Raw genomic sequence first — 19,724 nt, 5'->3', positions numbered from 1 at the left:
TGTGGTCCTGAAAGCAGGGAAAATTTTTTCTTTGAATACTCTCTTAAGGTCATCCCAGCTCGTGATGGACCTTGGAGCAAGGTAATACAGCCAGCCCTTTGTCATTCCCTCTAAAGAATGAGGAAAAGCCTTCAGAAATATGTGATCCTCTTGGACATCTGGGGGTTTCATGGTGGAGCAGACAATATGAAATTCCTTCAAATGCTTGTGCGGGTCTTCACCTGCAAGGCCATGAAACTTTGGAAGCAAATGAATCAGTCCAGTTTTAAGAACATATGGGACATCCTCATCAGGGTATTGGATGCACAAGCTTTTGTAGGTGAAATCAGGTGCAGCCATTTCCCTTAGAGTCCTCTCATGGGGTGGAGGTTGTGCCATGTTCTCAGAATGTTCAAAATCAGAGTGCTCAAAATTATAATGCTCAAAATCAGGATGTTCAAAATCACCAATAACAGAATGCACAGATTCACCAGTAATGGAATGCTCAGGATGATCAAAAGGTATAAAATGATGCCTAACTAATCTATGAAATATCCTATCTATCTCAGGATCAAAGGGTTGTAAGTCAGATGGATTGCCTCTAGTCATACACTACATTCAGCATGCACAACTAGTTGCCTTGTCAATTAAGGTGTAGGTTTGAACTACAACTACCCTCAAATGATATCCAAATGACTTGAAATTTTGTGAGAAACCTTATAAAATGATGAGAAGATAGCACAAAAAATTTCAGACAAAAATTCAAAGTCTAACTATGGAAGCTAAAAATGGTCGGTTGAGAAAAATAAGTGAATAAAACTTGAAAAATAAAAAACTTTTGACAGAATTACTTTTTTTATGGCCAGCTACCGCGCGTAGGAAATTTTTTTCTACCCCAAATACATATATAATAATTGCGATTCTGACAACCGGAGCAAAAGTTATGGCCGTTTGAAGTTTTGACAATCACAAAATTTGCTACTTTTTTGGAACTTTCAAATCTGACCAAACTAAAGGCTCTAGTTATTTTTCCCACAAAATATAGATTAAAAGAAGTTACCACAAAAAAATTCAGCCAAAAATAACAACCCTAGCTACTAAAACAAAAAATCCCAAATAATTCAGCATGGGTGGTCGCTAAAATCCGTCGCTACATGATTTCTACTACTACTTTGTTTTGCTGCAAGCAAAAGTGGTCTCTAAGTCCGTCGCAAAACACTATTCACTGCAAAACACCCAAAACTGAAACAGGGGAAGTACTTAATAGGAAAACTGAAACAGGGGAAGTACTTAATAGGAAAACTGAAACAGAACACACATTAAACAAAATACCAGGATATTAAACAACACTAACACCCATACTAACACAATACTAACAATTAAACATAAAACACGAAAGAATTAAACACACAACGCTAGCTATTATGAACCTTTGGACACTGTTCCCCGGCAATGGCGCCAAATTTGATCGAGGCCATACCCGAATCAAATAAACATGAAAATGCAGTAACTAGGAAGTGATCCTAGGTCGTTTCCCAACGAGCAATGATAAATCAAGTGTTCATAATACACTTGGAGTAACAATAACGATTGGGGGGGGGTTGTTTGTTTTTTGATTTAAAGGACAGAACAAGTAAATTGGAATACGAAACTACTAATATTAAAAATGGGTTGCTTCCTCTGATTCAGAAGCCATTCTCTTATCCTGGGTTATGGAGAATTCGTCCCTAAAAGTTAACCACTTAATCCAACCCTATTTCAATTTACTAAGCGAAAATCAACTTAGGGTTGTCAATACATGATTAGGCAACACATACACCAGTTAGCCCTTCGTTCATTAAGCATGAATGCAAGTTAGGCTCAGAGGCAATTAATCGAACACGAAGCGTGCACTGATTATTGTTCACGAAATTGGGTTAACTGGTGAAGGGGAAATTGCCAGGAAGCCACATTATAAGCGAAACCTCAAAGAGAGTTGGGCTTCATCCTCAAAAGGAAACAGCACCAGAAAATCTAGCCTTCCATAGATTCAAACAAAAAATGAAAATGAAACTAAAAGCAGAAACGTAAATGAAGCATAAACGTAAATGAAAGTAGAAGAAGAAACAAGAACGAAATTGTTATTAGAAGCAGAAAATGGAAAATTGCATTAAGAACGAAACAGTAGCATTCAAGCAGAAAAATGTAAAAACCTCAACAAAGCTCTGAATAATGAATAACATAACAGAATGGCCTTGCACGAATCCCAAGGCTGCTATTTAAAAAGAGTCACTCAAAGTCATTGGGCCCTATTACAATACTCTGGCCCAAAAGGAAATAAACACTTAACCACATAAAATAAAATTGCGAAATTTCCTAATTAGAAATTAACTAAGGTAAGCACTGCTTTATTTGCCCTCTTCAAGTCCACAACCAAAATCCGGATTAAGCCCAATGTTTCATTAATTCCTGAAATTAGATTAAAAACATCAAATTAGCTAAATGAGCCCAAATAATAAAACTGCCTAATTAATTGACAATTAAGACCAATCAGTAATTAAAATGGTGCAAAAAGGGTTTAGAAAATAGAAGAAAATGATGGCACATCACTTACCATCCATTAACACTTGAAATGCAGTCTCCAACTGATTCAAATGTTCCTCAAGATTTCGACTGTATATCAATATATCATCGAAGAAGACGATGATATATTTTCATAGATAGGGCTAAAACAAGCGGTTCATCGTCGCTTGAAAGGATGAAGGGGTATTACAAAGCCGAAAAGGCATCACCCGAAACTCATAGTGTCCATGGTGAGTGTGGAAGGCAGTTTTGCTCGTATTGGATTCATTCATCAGAATCTGATGATACCCTTGCATCAAGTCCAACTTAGAAAACCAGACTGCGCCTCCAAGTTCATCCAGTAATTCATCCACAGTAGGTATAGGAAAACGATCGCGAACCGTAATCGCATTGAGTGCCCTATAATCAACACAAAAATGCCAAGTTCCATCGCGTTTCTTTACTAACAAAATGGGAGAGGAAAAAGGACTCGAACTATGTTGTATGTGGCCTTGACTGAGCATGGAAGCTACTTGATTCTCTATCTCTTGCTTTTGATAGTAAGGATAGCGGTAGGGCCTAACGTTAACAGGGGCTGAATTCGGGAGAAGTGTGATGGTGTGGTCTGTGGGTCGAGATGGAGGTAAGGTCAACAATGGTTGAAACAGGGAAGAATATTTGGTGATGAGCTTCTGGATTGTTGGTATAGGGTAAACCAAGGGTAATGATGTCGTGGTGTGAGGCTCCATTTGAATGTGAAAATAAGTGCTAGTGTTACTTGTGTCTACCAGACGACGCAACTGGGATGGCGAAATCTGATCAATAGTTGTATAATGATCCCCCGTAAGTTCAATCAACTTGCCATCATAAATGAATTTCATAGTAAGAGTTGTGTAGTTCGTTAGGACAGGCCCTAATGATTTGAGCCATTGCACTCCTAGGACTACGTCAGCCCCTCGAATGGGTAGCACATGGAAATCAACCTTTAAATCATGCTTCTGAATCTGCACTGATACATCCATGCATACCTGGTTGAACTGTAGCTCCTCGCCATTGCCACCGTCACTCGCAGCATGCAAATATTTTGAGGGAGCAAATTCAGAGAAGAGACCAGCTCTTGTTGCAGGAAGTTATGAGTACTCCCACCATCAATGAGAATCTGGACGTGGTGATTCTCAATTAAGCTAGTGACACGTAAAGTTTCCGGAGCTCCTTGGCCTGAGAGCACATGCAGGCTAATCTGCGCCGGTGACGAGTCTTGCGAAGAAGGAGGGAGAGTTGGCGACAAAGGCCTAGGATCGATTTCCTGAGCATACTCATCCTCCTCCGTAACAAACAAGAACAAAGAAGAAGCGCATTTATGTCCGCGAGAGTATTTCTCATCACAGTTAAAATATAGACCTTGTTCTCGGCGAAGGGCTAATTCCGTTGGAGTCAACTGTTTGAAAGGAATGGTGGAGGAGCGTGGCTTGGCCATGGAAGGAAGCAAAGAAGATTCCAGAGAATTAATGTTTGGAGGTGGTGAAAGTCGTGAAGGAAGGGAGATAAAGGTCGTAGTAAGGGAAGGTCAAACTCTCGGCCGATGACTATCTAGCAACTTCTCCTCATGGAGCCTTGTGAACGAAACTGCTTGGGCCAAGGAGTGAGGCTGCATGACTTGCACCTTCCGTCGAATAGCGGGACTTAATCCTGATACAAAACAACTGAGCACAAATGACGCTGGGAGGCCGATAACTCGGTTAGCGAGAGCTTCGAACTCTGAGAGATACGCAGAAACAATTGAACATTGTGTCAATTTACACAGTACTCCAGTAGGATCCTCATAAGCTGAAGACGAAAACCGCACATGAATAGCATGTAGAAAAGTTGACCAAGATGACAATTGGCCACTACGATACATCCACTGAAACAATGCTAATGCAAAACCTTCCATGTAGAACGAAGAAATCGTAAGTCGATCATGGTCTGTTGTTGCATGATATTCGAAGAATTGTGTAATCTTGAATATCCATCTGTCAGGACTGATCCATCGAAGCGAGGAACCTCCAGTTTCAGCCGATAAGCAGAATTTGCGGTTGTGGCGGACGAAGGACTTGCAAACGCTGGTGGAACATGAGGATTGGTATGCAAGGTCTCCAATTGATTCATACAATTAAGAAGCTCATCGAACTTCAAAGTCATAGATGCAGAAAGCTTCGCGAAGGCATCTTCCCAACAATCGACACTGGTTTTGGATCGCGTAGCTTCGGCCATGGTAGAGAGAATGAAAGCGTCAATGTTAGACTTGGCTTTCGAGGCCCAAGTAACCTCCAGGAGAGACAAAAATATCAAGAGAGAAGGAGAACTAAGATAATGCTTTTTCTGTTATTATTCACAGGCGCTTTCTTACATTTTATAGAGATTCTGTTACTCAACGTCCTAACAAAAAAATGCTAACAGATAATATTCCTTATTCCTCCTAAGCTTCTAGAAGATACATACGCAATTCCTATGCACTTGCATGCACACGCGAACAATTAAATGCCGCTAACACGAAATCCTTCAGAAGACTGGGAGTGTGGCTTTGCCTCTTGGGCCTTAGTGTTGGTAACTCCTTGTTGTTATTCGCGTTGGGCATGGCTACTTGTAACTCATTATTGCTACTTGTAACAACAAGCAATGAAAAGTAACAAATTGAAGATAAAATGCACAAAAATATAGTAAAATTCATTGATTGAATGGTCGAAGGTTCGGTTAATGCCTTTCAATGGTCATCTTTACTAATTTATAAGACTAAGCACAACAATAACCATCTCTCTCCGTGCGAAATCCACTACTCACACCACTAACTTTTAATTCGGCTTTTAAACCGACTTTTTGACTATCTATCTACCTATTTTACATTTACGGTAGCCTCAGCATGCGCTCAACCATGAATCCTATTTTTTTTTAGGAACGATGTATAGCCATCACTATTTAAAATACCTTTGTCATTTCTCCTTTATCATAGATTCATAGGAAAACATTTAACAACTAAAATTCAAATTTATACTCTAATTTTATCAAATAAAACCAAAAAAAAATATTCAGTCGAAAATACTTATAGCTTATGTTTACATAAGTTTCGCCTAAACTTCAAATTTCAGCTTCGTTTAAAAATTTGAATCCTTTATCATAGGAAAACATTTATTATAACTTAAATTCAAATTTATAGTTACTTTTTCAAATAAAAACACACACACACATGCACAGTCTAGGTTCTGTATTTTGTTTTTAGTTTCATGTCTTAAAAAACTTAGGTGGCACTAAAAGTTTTTAAGGTGTAAATCATGAGAGAACACAAAAAAAATTAGTAGAAGCTTAAATTTATGTCTCTTAATAAAAAAAATACTTTTAATTCCTTAACTAGTAGTACTCTTAGGACACTTGTTAATATTTGTTTATATTAGATTAGATCCTTATAAAAAACTTTATTTATTTAGCTTAAAATAAACATAGGTAAGAAAAAATAATTTAAAATTTTGATTGGACAAAGTCTAAAATTCGTTTATTTTAGAAAGACAATAATAATTTCATATTTTCTAGGAATAAAAAAAACAAAAATCACAATACGCTCATTTTATAATTTCAAAAATATATTTTAAGTCTTATACAGTGTAAGAATTTACCTCGATAGAAGCTGTGGTGCAAATTGTGATCATAGTGAAACAACCCGTATATTCTTCTAAGATTGTAGAAATATTACTAGAAAATAGACTTTTAACATTGATTACTTTTAACTTTCAACATCGACTTTTAACCGATGTTGAAACCATAGACGTTAACATTATCAACGTTAACATCGGTTTTTTGAAAACCGATGTTAACATACACTACACGACATCGGTTATTTACGAAAACTGATGTCGTATACTAAAAAATATACAAAAAACCAAAAACTACAAAAACAACATCGGTTTTGGTTAAAACCGATGTTGTAAGGTACACAACAACATCAGTTCTAAAAAAACCGATGTTGTAAGGTACACAACAACATCGATTCTAAAAAAACCGATATCAAATTATGTATTCTAAAGTATTTTCTACATTGATTTTTTTATAAAGTGTCTTTAAAGCGCACTTTCTACATCGGTTTTGGATCAACCGATGTTGTTTTTAAGACACTTTCAACATCGGTTTTGGACCAGCCGATGTTTTTAAGGCACTTTCTACATCGGTTTTAGGCCAACCGATGTTGTTTTTTGCAAAAAAATAATAATTAATATTTTATTTATTTTTACAATGAACCAACCAGAACCTTCCATGATTTTCTCCAAAGAAAACCCTTTATGTTTAAATCATAGTTTTTGGATGTGCTTTCTTTTAATTGAACTTTTAAAAATTGCATCATTATATAATAGAAGGGAGAAAAGCATTAAGAAAGATAGCATTGAAATTCTAGCCAAAAATCATATTTTCAGGCAGTTAATCATTTACAAAAAACCTGTTTTAGTTGAGTAGAAAGAAATGCTTAAATGAATCTCATTAGTACATTCAACTAATTGAGTAATATGTTACCTTATCAAGCTCAAAACAATGAAGATTTGTACAAGATCAAGTTACTTATTTTCTACTGCCCACGTAAAGCTTCAGTTTCCCTATGAGTTACATTTTTAGATCCACCTTTCTTTTCATAATCATAAAGAATAGCATTAAAGTCACAAAGAATGACCCAAGGACCCCATTATTATAACTATATATCTTCATAAAGTCAATTAACTCATATGTCTAAGACCTAGAATTTGGTGTAATTTACAAATGTTTGGCAGAAAAGATTGATGTTCTGCTATACCTAGAAATAAAAAATAAAGAGAGCAGAAAAAATAACAGGTCAAGTTTACAGCCACAAAAAATGGCCTAAGAATGGAAATGATACTGATAAACAAGAACACCACTTTCTAAACATCAAGCAGAGACATTATGAAGTATGAGCTATCCCAAAAGTAATCAGTTCCACACTTTCAGTGTTTCACTACCTCCCAAGATTTGCTATGCCATGTAGGTAATTCAATTAGCACAAGATACAAAACAATAAAAGCATAAAGGGAAATTTTCAGTAAGTATATATAAAACGTAAACATACTCAGGGTACAATTACCTGCATTTATGTAAGCAGTCCTAAACTGAGCATAGAAATGTTATTCTCATTCTGTCAATATAAGGTAATGACACTTCATTCTTTGTATTGGTATTTTAACTTAATTATGTGTTCTTGATTTCAGAATTAAGGCATTTATAAACATTGCTTCAGTATTGATTTGGAAATAAACATTTTTTTGGTTATTGATTTGAAGAAAATATGCATTGATAATGATTATTATAAATTATAAAAATAACTCAAGCATATACTTGTTCACATCTAGTTTCCCTTTGTTTTGTTGTTTTCAGATAAGTTATTGAAGAAACCCCACTCTCAAATATGGCTTCCAAAGCATCTAACAACATCATACACTAAGAATTATCAGCAAAGACAAGAAAACATAAAAACAGAATTGAAAGACAATGACATAATTTCTCAACTTATACCTAATTTAGTCATTTCAATAATAAGCATATATATTGTTAACCAAACTGAAATGAAATGAATATAAAAGAAGGACGTGGAGAGAAAGTAGGACAAAAGAGAACTACGAAAAATAAATTGCCCAACACTGAGAGCCACATGGTTGATACAAATACTTAAATAAGAATTCTGATTCAGAAATTCAATTTATGAACAAGCGTCAATTCACTTGGAAAGCGGAAAGATTTGTGGAGATTTGATTCAAGGCCTGTGCATTTTGCTCTAATAGGTCACCGGTGGGACCTCCAATTGCTGCAAAAAAAAAAAACAGAAGCTTGAACATTTAAAAAAGAAACACAAGTACTCAAGATGTTTCAAAGGTGAAAGAAGTGCCTAAGAGACATTGAGACATAGAAGCCTGCATTGCCATGTTTGCAAACAACAACACTCAAAGCTATGAAAAAATTCACAAGGTATGGAACTAAGTTACTAAACCTATATAAGAGATGCCATCATCATTGTCCATTGTAATCATTGGTGGAGCATATGGGGAGACATTGGATCGAGCAGTGAAGTTAGATGACTTTACTGCAGGATCAGAAACCTTTTCCTAGAAACAAAAAAAAAAAAGAAAAACACTTGCTAAGCATCTAAAAGTCACACTGAATATGATTAGAATAAAGAAAGAACCTAGAGTTTCTAGTATTTCACAAATGCACTAATACTCCGTTAGCTTTCTTCCTTTTTGTTACTTTTGCTCTATTTCACTTTCCTATATTTCTTACAGCCAAGATGTTAAACCATCCCCTATTTAACAAGCCAAAAATGAGGAAACAACATGCCATGCTAGCTTTTTCCTAGTTAGAAAATTTAACACTTACAATATTTTGTCTATTCCAAAACTAAAACAACAATAAAACCATCATCATGCAATTTTCTGAGAAATCCTTACATGGGTAAAAGGAACACAACGTAAGCAAAACTCAAATTCCATATGAAACATTCAAGCAAATTTGCTCCTTAGAAATGAAACTTCTAGAAGTCCAACAACAGAAGGTGCCAGAATAACTTAATGCTTAAATACTTTTGGACAATTAGAGTTGGAAAATAGGGATAATATTTTCATGGGAGCTAACCATGTTTAGTGAGAAGATGTGGAAGCAACGCTTATTTTGCTCTCTTTAGTATTTTGGCAAAAATGAGCTCTAGATAAGTTTATAAACTTTACAAATTTCAAAAGCCTAAAAATAGGCTTGCCACGCAAATAAGAAAAGGTGACCATTAACAAAAAGGATATCAAATCTTCTCTCAGTAATATTTTGCAGCATTTGGTGGAAAAATAGTACAGCCAGGAGCTAACCCAATAATAACTAATAATATCAATATGTACGAGCCTGTTTTGATACAAGGCTAGAAGCTCTTTTAAGAGCTTCTCTATTGAAAAAGCTCTATATTTTCAGTAGAAAAGATCTCAAAAGCACTTGTGACTTGTATCCAAACAGACCCGTAATGATGTGTATATGTTTGCAAATGAATTCTAAAAGCAGAAGCACGTTTCCAGATGAATTCTTAAAGCCGAAGCAGGAGCTAATCCAACATTTGGTGGATTTTCCACAGGCATATACGCAATCTACAAAAGCACATGTCCAGAGGTCAGAGGTCAGCTCGCGATCTTCATAACAAAAGGAAACACCAATCTGTAGATGATCAAGTAGGATTTTCCCATAGAAGTAGGTTATAAAAGATAAATTTCTCTCACTTAAATATGCATGTGTTGAAACTTAAAATTAGGAGTCCCAGGGTCCTTATGGAAGCAGTACCTTTTTATCTTTACTTTTTCGAGTTAAATTATGATCATCCTTCCTTCTCTTGCTATTTTCTTTCTTCTGCATGAAAATGGAAAAAAAAAATGTCAAGTGTTAGTATTAAAATAACAATAGTTTTTTATCGATAATATTAACTATTAATTTATTATTAGTTTTTGTTTACATTACATATCTAAAAGAAACATTTCTATCACTTTAACCAATAATTATTTTTCTTCACGTGCATTCCACTCTACACCCAATAAAAAATAAGATGCATAGTTAAAAAATAAAATAGTACTAAAATTTTCTAATCATGATTTATGCATGTTTGGCAAAAATGACTTCAGTCACCTCAACCTTCTTTCGAAGTCTGTAAAATTTATGATCATCATTGGTTAATTGTGATTCTTCCAAAATTTAGATGAAATTGGATGCATGTATACTTGAGGACTTCAAAATTCAATTGTTCAAAAGTTAACTAGTTATTTCCTATAAACTCCTCAACTAAATTGTCCAAAGCTTTAATGCCAGAACCATACATGTACCTGTACCCTACAATCTTCAATATCCTGAAAGAGGCATATCAAAACAAATTTGGTAATCTAATAATATAAATAACAAGCATGATTGCATCCTATGGAAACCCACCTCTGCCTTTGTTGATACAAAAGAGTGCATAATATAAATTCCTCACTTGATCATTTACTACTACTGTGCATGAATAACACAAGAATCAATTTTACTTCCACAAATATTATAGTGATACCATCAAAAATAAAAATAAAAAATAAAAAATTTATTATTTTATTTCCACTATTAAAATATTAATTAATAAATCTCATTATAAAGCTAATCTGAACACGCCATACTATGAGGCATCGAGACCCACCTCCTCTCAAATTAACTTTCCAAACTCAGCTCAACCAAACCATCCCACTTTCCAAACACACCTAAACTTAAACAATTATACACAAACTAACTACAGTTGAATTTTCATCCATAAATAAATTATATTGTTAACCCAAAAATATTATGTGAAATACACTTTTATCACCTACCCTATTTTCTAATAACTTTTAATTATTTTTTTTACTTAATGTTATATAATAATAAATTTTTCATATTTTCTTATCACCTGTTTAACTGAATATCATAAACAAATACTTTTAATAATTGGATCACTAATTATCTTATTTTAAGAACAATATATCTTCCATTTCCCCCTTTGGTGGACATCTGTTACCAACTTGTTGACTCCCTGCATGCTCTTTTATAAGTACTAGAGTTTGTTATCCCACTAGCTTTCCCCTTCGACTAGAACGCATTCCTTTTTTGAATTATATGATATGATTTTGCAATTCGTCATTAATCTTTTAGGATGCATTTTTTAGGGAAGGAACTATTACTAGGCGCTTGATGTTGTCATCTTCAACATGGCGTCGTTCAGCTTTGCAGGCGGCTTTGATGCCGTAGCGTTCACCGATGAGGAGGTCCCAGCGAAAAATCTGGGTGAGGCTGTTCATCATGTTGTCGAGCTCCTCGTCCTTCACCAACGTGCTCACCGTGAACCCGAGCTCGGTGATCTTCGCCGCCATGTAGTAGCAGATGCCATAAGCCTAAAAGAGCTCCTCCAGTTCTCCGAGCTTGCGCGGCGCCGCCGCCCTCGCGGGATGGAACACCGGGTTCATTGGCGGCACGGGCGGGAGGACAGTGCGTGGGTCCCACTTGAATAGGTTGGTAGTGAATGCGTCTAGATCCATGAGGGTTGGAAATTGAGGAGTGCAAAGGTGTGTGTGTGGTACTGTTTGGGTGGAGATAAAGGCATAAAGGCGGTGAAGGGAATTCGAAGAACGAAAAGGGGTTGGTTTTGAAAATTTTGGTTAACACCCGAGCAAAAGAGAGGCTTTTAGTATTCCAACATCAACATCAATTATTTTATAAAAACCAATGTTAATCAGTTTTCGTGGTAATGTTAACATCGCTTTTTTAAAAAACCGATGTTAATCAATTTTTGTTAACATCAATTTTTTCTAGCTTCTCAAGGAAGCTACCTAGGTTATAAATAGAAGCATGTGTATGTGGTAACTTTGATGAATGAATGTCTTGTGAGGCACACTTCAGAGTTCAACTTCTCTCCCTATCTTTCCTTCATTCTCATGCCACTTTTTTCTCTCTCTGTCTCTCTCATTCTCTTCCTCCATTGAAGCTTCCTCTCTAAGCTTCTTATCTAAGGTACTCTCTTGGTGGTGAAGCTTCTTCTTCCATGGCTTATTCTCTAGTGGATGGCACCTCCTCTCACCTCTTCTCTTTTATCTTCCGTTGCAACTCCATGGCTGAAAATCATCATTGAAGGGCCTTATTGATGCTCAAAGATCCATCTTCCATAGAAGCTTCTCAAGCAAGCTTTCATAAAAAATACACAAATTGCTTGTTGTTAGGTATGGATCTAGGGATTATCGGAGTTAGATACTCCAATGCAAAATCAAACCTTTTCGTCATTCAAACACTAAATTTAGGGAAAAACTTTTCTATTTCATCTTTGCCCAAATTAAGAAGGAAACCCTCCAAATAACCGGACCAAGTGATGATAGGGAGGAAAAGAGAGTGTGGTCCTTGCGCAGAAACAATCGCAACACAACTTAGACTCAGCGATGGTAGTGAGTTTCGACACCGTGTTCATGCATGTGAACAAGGGCACGATGGTGGTGTGAGATGATGGAATAGGATGCGCCATGGTGGTGTGTTGGCATTGTGATTTGTGGTTTGGTGTTGTGGGTCATTTTTTGATGGTGGCAGTGGCGCTTGGAGAGCTTGCAAAAAAGAGGAAGAAGGAGGTGGAGAGAAAGAGCTAGGTTTTCTAAGGGAGAAGAGATATCAACACTTAACAAAGAAAGGTTGTCCAAAGGGGCAGATTGAAAAAAGAAAGAAAAAAGAGAAAAGAGAAAAAAAATTTAAGTGTAAATCTAAAAAACATTTTTTTCCTACGTGTAATCCGATTCAGGCAATGAGTACACGTGACACCATACGTCGCATGCCAACATGTTCGGTTAACAACCACATAAGCAGTTAACAGATCTTGATTAATGGCAGGGACCTTGGATAAAACTTTCCAAATATTAGGGACTTGATTCAAAGGAAAAATTTATTAGGGACCAAATGCAAAAGTCGGGTATATATCAGGGACCAAAAACATATTTAAACATTTATTTATTATAGTTCTATTGGGTTGAAGAAATAGTGAATTGAGCTAATGTAAAGATGAAAGCAAAATGAGTAAGTATCTCTTTTGTAGATATAAAGTGGCGTGAAAGTGATCAAATAGAGAGAGAAAATGGAAATACGGAGAAAAAGGTAAATGCTATGTTTAGTCCAACCTTGAGGAGAAATGAATTTGGTTATCATTATTGTTATATAAAAGGTAGCTATGTGTAATGAAGTAGCCAAGTCAGAATAGGCATGTGGCTAGAGAATTAGGATAGCAAGGATAAGAATTTGTTAGAGATCCGAAAGTGAGAAAGAGCATGAGGCAAAGGCTAACGAATTCCTGATAGAAAGATTTTGTATGCTGAGACTCTATAAGTAAGAGGGAGGGAATATTGAAGGGGCATGATTAGTGTGATAATTGTTATCTTCATTCTTCTCAAATTCTACTCCTTCTCTATCAGTTCTTCCGTCATTGTAATTGGTTACTATTCCTCCTAATTCATACATTGGGAGTGGATTATTGATAAATAGATGAATCAATAACCTCACAATTTTCATATTCTAGCATCGTTACATTGGTGTTGTCATCTCACCATGGCAGACAACACACACATGAGTAATTTACAGGCAGATGTCAAATGCATTTTGGAGACAATTGAACACTGTCATGCTAAGTATGGTTGGAAATGGCTAATACTTCACATTTAGATTGGATTGAAGCAGCCTTAGAAGCGTTGCTCAACAAAACCACTACACATGGTACCTCAAACTCAATACGCAGACCATTTCAGGTTAGAAATGTTAAGTTTGAATTCCTTAGATTTGATGGAAAAAATGTGTTAGAGTGGATTTTCAAGGCAGAGCAATTCTTTGAATATTATGAAACCTCAGATGTGGATAGAATCACAATTGCAGTTGTTCACTTAGACCACAAGTTCATTCCTTGGTTTCAAATGATGCAGCGAAATAAACCTTTCTAGTCATGGCAAGCTCTAATTCGAGCTTTAGAACTAGATTTTGGGACCTGTTTGTATGAGGGGAATTGCTAGGTGCACCCAGCAACATTACTGGTGCACCCAGCACTCCAATTGAATTGACTAAAATGCCCTTCATTAAAAAATAAATTTAAAAAGAAAACTACGCACCCAACATTTTTTCACGCGTTCTCCTTCTTCCTTTTCTTTCTGCCGCGCTCCTCTGCTCTCCTCTATGAGTCTTCATCTTCTCCGTTTCTGCCGCGCTCCTCTGCTCTCCTCCGCGAGTCTTCATCTTCTCCGTTCGTGGCCGTTTGGAGCTGCATTTTTCTGCTTCTTCTCTGCCGTTGAGGTTAGTTTCACCTTCCCATCCGTTAATGGCCTGTAACATTAGGGTAGAGGACATACCTTAGAGAACTTAGGTTAGGAGAAGTTCTTCCGTTAATGGATGCAGAATCCTAAACGTTATACGTACAGAAGAAGTTCTTCCGTAAGTATAACTGCTTACGGAAGAAGTTCTTCCGTATGAGTTTACAGAAGAACTTCTTGCGTATGAGTCTAACGGAACGCATACGGAAGAAGGTTCTTCCATGTGAACAGACGAAAGAATGTTCTTTCGCGTGAACCAATGGAAGAACCATCTTTCGCACAAAGGAGACGAGGCATATTTCACATGCGGAAGAACATTCTTCTGCACATTTAGGCGGAAGAACATTCTTCCGCACGTTCACGCGGAAGAACCTTCTTCCGCAGGTAGGATTTGTCAACCACGAATGAACGTTCTTTTGCGTGAACGTGCGGAAGAAGGTTCTTCCGTGGTTCATAAATCCTGCCTACGAAAGAAGGTTCTTCCATGTGAAGTTGTGGAAGAAGGTTCTTCCGCACATAGTCTCGAAAGAAGGTTCTTCCATATGTTGCTACGGAAGAAGGTTCTTCCGCATGAAGGAAATCTTTCTTGCGGAAGAACCTTCTTCCGCAGCAACATGCTATTACAAAGTGTATATGTATCTGAGAAATGACAAATTGAATTTATATTACAAAGTTAACATGTTATAGCTTCTTTAACTTGCTATTACAAAGTGTATATGTATCTGAGAAATGACAAATTGAATTTATATTACAAAGTTAACATGTTATAGCTTCTTTAACTCTTAGCTGGAGATACTCTGGTAAGCAAAAGGCATTATTACACCAACAAAACTTATTCATAGAGAAAATGAAGAAAATATATCTGCAGAAACACAACTATATATAAACCTATCCATGAGACTGCATGTACTTGGTAACTCCAATTAGTGCGTAAAAGAAATAAGACTGCATGTAATTGGTAACTTTGTCTCCAATTAGTGCGTCAAAGATTCCAAAATGCCATAATTCTATTTGATCCATTTCCTCTCTTTGTGCCACAACTGAATAATCAGAACCATCTCTGGCCATGTTATGCTCCACCACTTGATAACCATATGCCATTGGCCTCATCCATGAAGGCTTTTTTGCCTGTTTGTATTTTCTTTTTATGCCTTTATGTCCTAGCAGAAACCGTTTTAGCCGAAACACCTGTTCAAGTCAATAGCTAGATTTGCTCTTGTTGTAAATTACCAACCATTGCTATGATTTAGCATATAGCAGCATCAAGGGAAAGCAAAAAACATAAAATGGGTCATGACCACTGCTTTTGTTCTTCATTAATATAAATATATGCTTCAAATGGAATCCAAATAAGCCTAATGTAATAGGGAAGTGGGGAAAGAACATTGGCTTACGTTGCGTTTGAGATTAAGATAGAATCCCATGTTTTCCCCTATTGTTTCATCAGACTTCTACAAAAAATCTGAGCACAAGCAAGTAGTGACAGCAAATCAAGTTTTCCAGATACAAAATAAGACAGACCTTAATTCATGCTAATATGTATTCAATTCAATATAGGTATTGAGTAACAAATGGGATTGACATTTTCTTCCCTCCCTGGCACTGACTACAAAGTGCTTATCATGGCTTAGCAGCGAAGCTGGCCTAGTTATTAAAATTGAAAAGGTGTGTTTTCTCCTTTGACTACTTACTTGGTTCAAACCTTGAGCCAGAATCTAGAAGAAGAATGTCCCAAGAAAATAAAAGGAAAGAAAAGAAAACACCCCTACCGTATAGTGAATGAAATGAAACACAATGTCTTTTTGAGTCATTGATGAGTTCTAGAGCTACTTAAATGAGAAAATTAATTAGCTTTAATTGTAAGTTATGAAAAAGTTTGAATAAGACGTAAGTCAAGGCTGAGACATGAATGCATCTATGTTATCCCTACACATAAGTATCTTATTCTTTGGCATAAACTAAAGTCTATTATGATGTGATCTCATGTGCTAATGAAGCACAAGATTCAGATTCATGATTGAATTCTAGATACTCTGAAATAGCATAACTATACCAAATGCATATTGTTGATTAAGAGTTAGACAAACAAAATTAAAAGGAGAAAAACCATAGCTTAAAAAACTATAGAACATTAGACAAAATGCAAAACAATAACATTAACAGTAACAAAACCCATATTCATAAAGAAAACCACATATGTGAACAAATTATGGGCCTTACCACAAGATATGTGTACCAGAACTTTCCAGAGACGATGGACATGACTTGCACAAAGCATGTTATGTAGATAACATCATGTAAATATCTACAAAAAATGACTCACAATAAGAGAGGAACGAAATATAAATATCACATAGGAACTGGTTGAGTACTAAAAAACTTAATTTGACCAAATTAGTAAGAAACATACAAAACTTGTATTTGAACAAATTAGTAATGACAAATCTTTGTTACAAATTATACTAATACTTAATTTTACCAAAAAAAAGTAAATGTTCTTCATGATTTCAGATCATGGTTAGAACAAGAAGGTTAGGTCGTGCCTCAGGAACTGGTAGAGGCAGAGACATGAGTTAGGATGCGCATCAACCTGAAGTTCCTCGACGTAGGCCTACTACTTCAGTACATAGGCAACTGGTTCATTTTCCTCATGTGACTGAGGATGTTACTCAGACACCTGAGGATGTGCCTCAGTTGAATGAGGATGTTCCTCATGTGTCTAACGCTACTCCAGAGATGACAGGCACCGTCGATGCTGCAGATGCAGAGGGAGTGGCTACTGATGGTAGTGAAGGGTCACCTGCTACTGATGAGGGATTCCCTAGTGGGCCACGCGACCCATCAGTTTTGACTGGCTTTGCTAAGCACGTGGCACATAGCATTTGGAGTGGAGATGTACTTACATTTTGACGTTGAGTAATTATATGATAATTATTTATAGTTGGATTATTTTTTATATAGACATTTTTATAAATTGTTATGTGCTATTCAATTTAGGAACGACACGAGCTGAAGTTGGTCTCCCATGGTAGAAAAGTAGATAAATTTGGGAGACCAGCGCTTGAGATAGAAGGCATGATTGCGGCAACCGAATTGAGTCCACTGATCATGTGTTCGATAATCACCACTGATCTTGGACTTATATCCGCCTTCGTTGAGAGGTGGCATAGGGAGACCAGCACCTTCCACCTGCCAGTAGGAGAGTTGACGATCACTCTGGATGACGTGGCGTCACTCCTACATATTCCCATCACTGGCGCACTGCAAAGCTTCGAGCCACTGGTTACTTCCGACGCAGTCGTGCTGTTGACAGAGCTGCTTGAGGTCATCCCTGAGGAGGCTAGAGCTGAGACCCATCAGGCATCTGGGCCTCATGTTCGGTTGTCCTGGCTTTGGGAGGTGTACCAGAGCAGGTGTCGGGCCAGACGGTGGGTTGTAGCACTCTTTTCGCTAACAAGAGTGCAACACATGTTCACGTCATGCACCTGGAGGCTTTTAGGGACCTGGCCTAGCCAGGGGGATTCTCTTGGGGAGTAGCAGCATTGGTGCACTTGTACAACCATCTGAATGAAGCGTCGCAGACCCCTACATTGTAGATGGCCGGTTACATTACATTATTTCAGGTAAATATTGTGTTACTTATAATTTAAATTGAACTAGGAGGAAATACATGTTTTTTTTATTGATGTTGAGTTCATGTTTGTAGTGCTGGATATACGAGCACCTTCCAATGGTGCATCAGTGTGTCGTTGATGATGCTTATGTTGTGGCAAGCCCATATTCCTCCAGTTGGCTTTCGAGTAAGGCACATATGGCGGGGATCAAGGGAGCCCCATACCGGGCACATATAGAAGCCCTGACTGTCACGAACGTGTGTTGGATGCCCTATGCAGAGCACCAAGGAGTTAGGGGCTTCGACTTGATCTCATCCTACACGGACCAGCTCAGATGGGGCCAGATAGTCGTCTACATTCGACTAGAGCGGGTGCTTCGACAGTTCAGGTACATTCAGACCGTCCCTCCGTCGCATGTTTGTGATTCATTGATGGGTCTTGATATAGACGACCGGTGCCTACACTTTTCAGACCATCTAGTGCCCGCGGGGGAGATCTGTGTAGTTCTTGGCCAAGTAGCACTAGACTACATGGATTGGTTTTTCTGGATTTCGCACCTGTTCTTCACGCCGACCGAGGACGGTGCTGAGCTGAGACATCCGCCTACCCCACATGATGAGGAGTTCGTTGAGCCACCTATCCTGGAGGTTCCAGTTGCGTCCGATCTCCCTACGCATTCAGTGGTAAGCTAAAATTGTGTAATTTTTCATAATTTTTTTTTTTTAAAATTTGATACTAACTTTGTTATTTTGACTGTGACAGGTTGACTACCAAGGATGTCAAGCGATCACTGAGGATTTGGAGCGGGTCATCAACCTCAGGATGGTTACTGAAGGCACTGAGTTATATGACATCATGGCTCGTTGCCTCAGGATCGCTAGGGGTGACGCCGCAGATGGAATTCTTAGGTCGCGACAAAGACGACGCATATAATAGGATATACATTTTTATTGTATTTAAAGTTTTAATTTTAGTATTCCTTTATATATGTGATAAGACACATATACTTAGAGCATTTTTAATCTCTCTCTCTCTCTGTGTGTATATATATATATATATATATATATATATATATATATATATAAACCACACACACGTACATAGAGAGAGTTAAGAATTATCTATCCAAATAAAACAAGATACAGGTAAATAACTAAAAATTATAAAATTAATGTTTTTTCAATATATAAAATAGAGAAGATAAAATAATGAAACAAGGTGATTTACTCCCGCTTTGGAGAAACTAAAAAATAATATTATTTCATCTAGGGAGACAGAAATTTGTAATTTATTAAAAAAATTACATGTGAATTTTTTTTCCAAAGATTTTGAAGAAAAGTTACTTTCTTTAAGTTGATTTAGATTATGAGTTCAAAATAGAGAAAAAAAATCAGAATAAAAATAGATGAAAATATAGTAAAAAATATAATATTCGAATAAATAGGAATAAAATAAAAGAAATGAATAAAATTCTTTTTACCCTTTTGGGATAATGGAAAAGAGAGTGAAAATAAATAAATAAGTTATTTAGAAATATTTTATACTAATTAAAATATATTTTTTACTCCATTTTTTTATTAACATAAATTATTTATTATTTTTGAATTATCCAACAAAAAAATGATTTAATTTCTTAAGAAATTAAAAGGAAAAAAGTGAAATCAAGAAAATCACTTCCCCCGCATTTTATGTCAATTTGAGATAAAATAATAAC

At 36.6% G+C, this 19,724-nt stretch overlaps 2 protein-coding genes across 2 annotated transcripts; one reads left to right on the top strand and one right to left on the bottom strand.

Moving 5' to 3' along the window:
- Positions 1-8,261: 8,261 nt before the first annotated feature.
- LOC121174549 (floricaula/leafy-like protein FL1) lies at positions 8,262-11,444 on the bottom strand. The gene is made up of 4 exons (XM_041013902.1): positions 11,256-11,444; positions 9,862-9,927; positions 8,537-8,651; positions 8,262-8,353 (listed from the first exon to the last, which is right to left on the bottom strand). The coding sequence occupies exons 1-4, from the start codon at positions 11,442-11,444 to the stop codon at positions 8,262-8,264; spliced, it is 462 nt and encodes a 153-aa protein (XP_040869836.1).
- Positions 11,445-14,262: 2,818 nt separating this feature from the next.
- Positions 14,263-17,933, top strand: LOC102666619 (protein MAIN-LIKE 1-like). Its single transcript, XM_006577427.2, has 3 exons — positions 14,263-14,379; positions 17,070-17,291; positions 17,394-17,933. Exons 1-3 carry the CDS (start codon positions 14,263-14,265, stop codon positions 17,931-17,933), a joined length of 879 nt encoding a protein of 292 aa, XP_006577490.2.
- Positions 17,934-19,724: the final 1,791 nt, after the last annotated feature.

The sequence above is a fragment of the Glycine max genome, chromosome 3 (assembly GCF_000004515.6).
Source record: "Glycine max cultivar Williams 82 chromosome 3, Glycine_max_v4.0, whole genome shotgun sequence".
In the NCBI taxonomy this organism is placed as follows: domain Eukaryota; kingdom Viridiplantae; phylum Streptophyta; class Magnoliopsida; order Fabales; family Fabaceae; genus Glycine; species Glycine max.
Note: the sequence above shows the minus strand (reverse complement) of the source record. Positions and strands in the feature narration are given on the sequence as shown.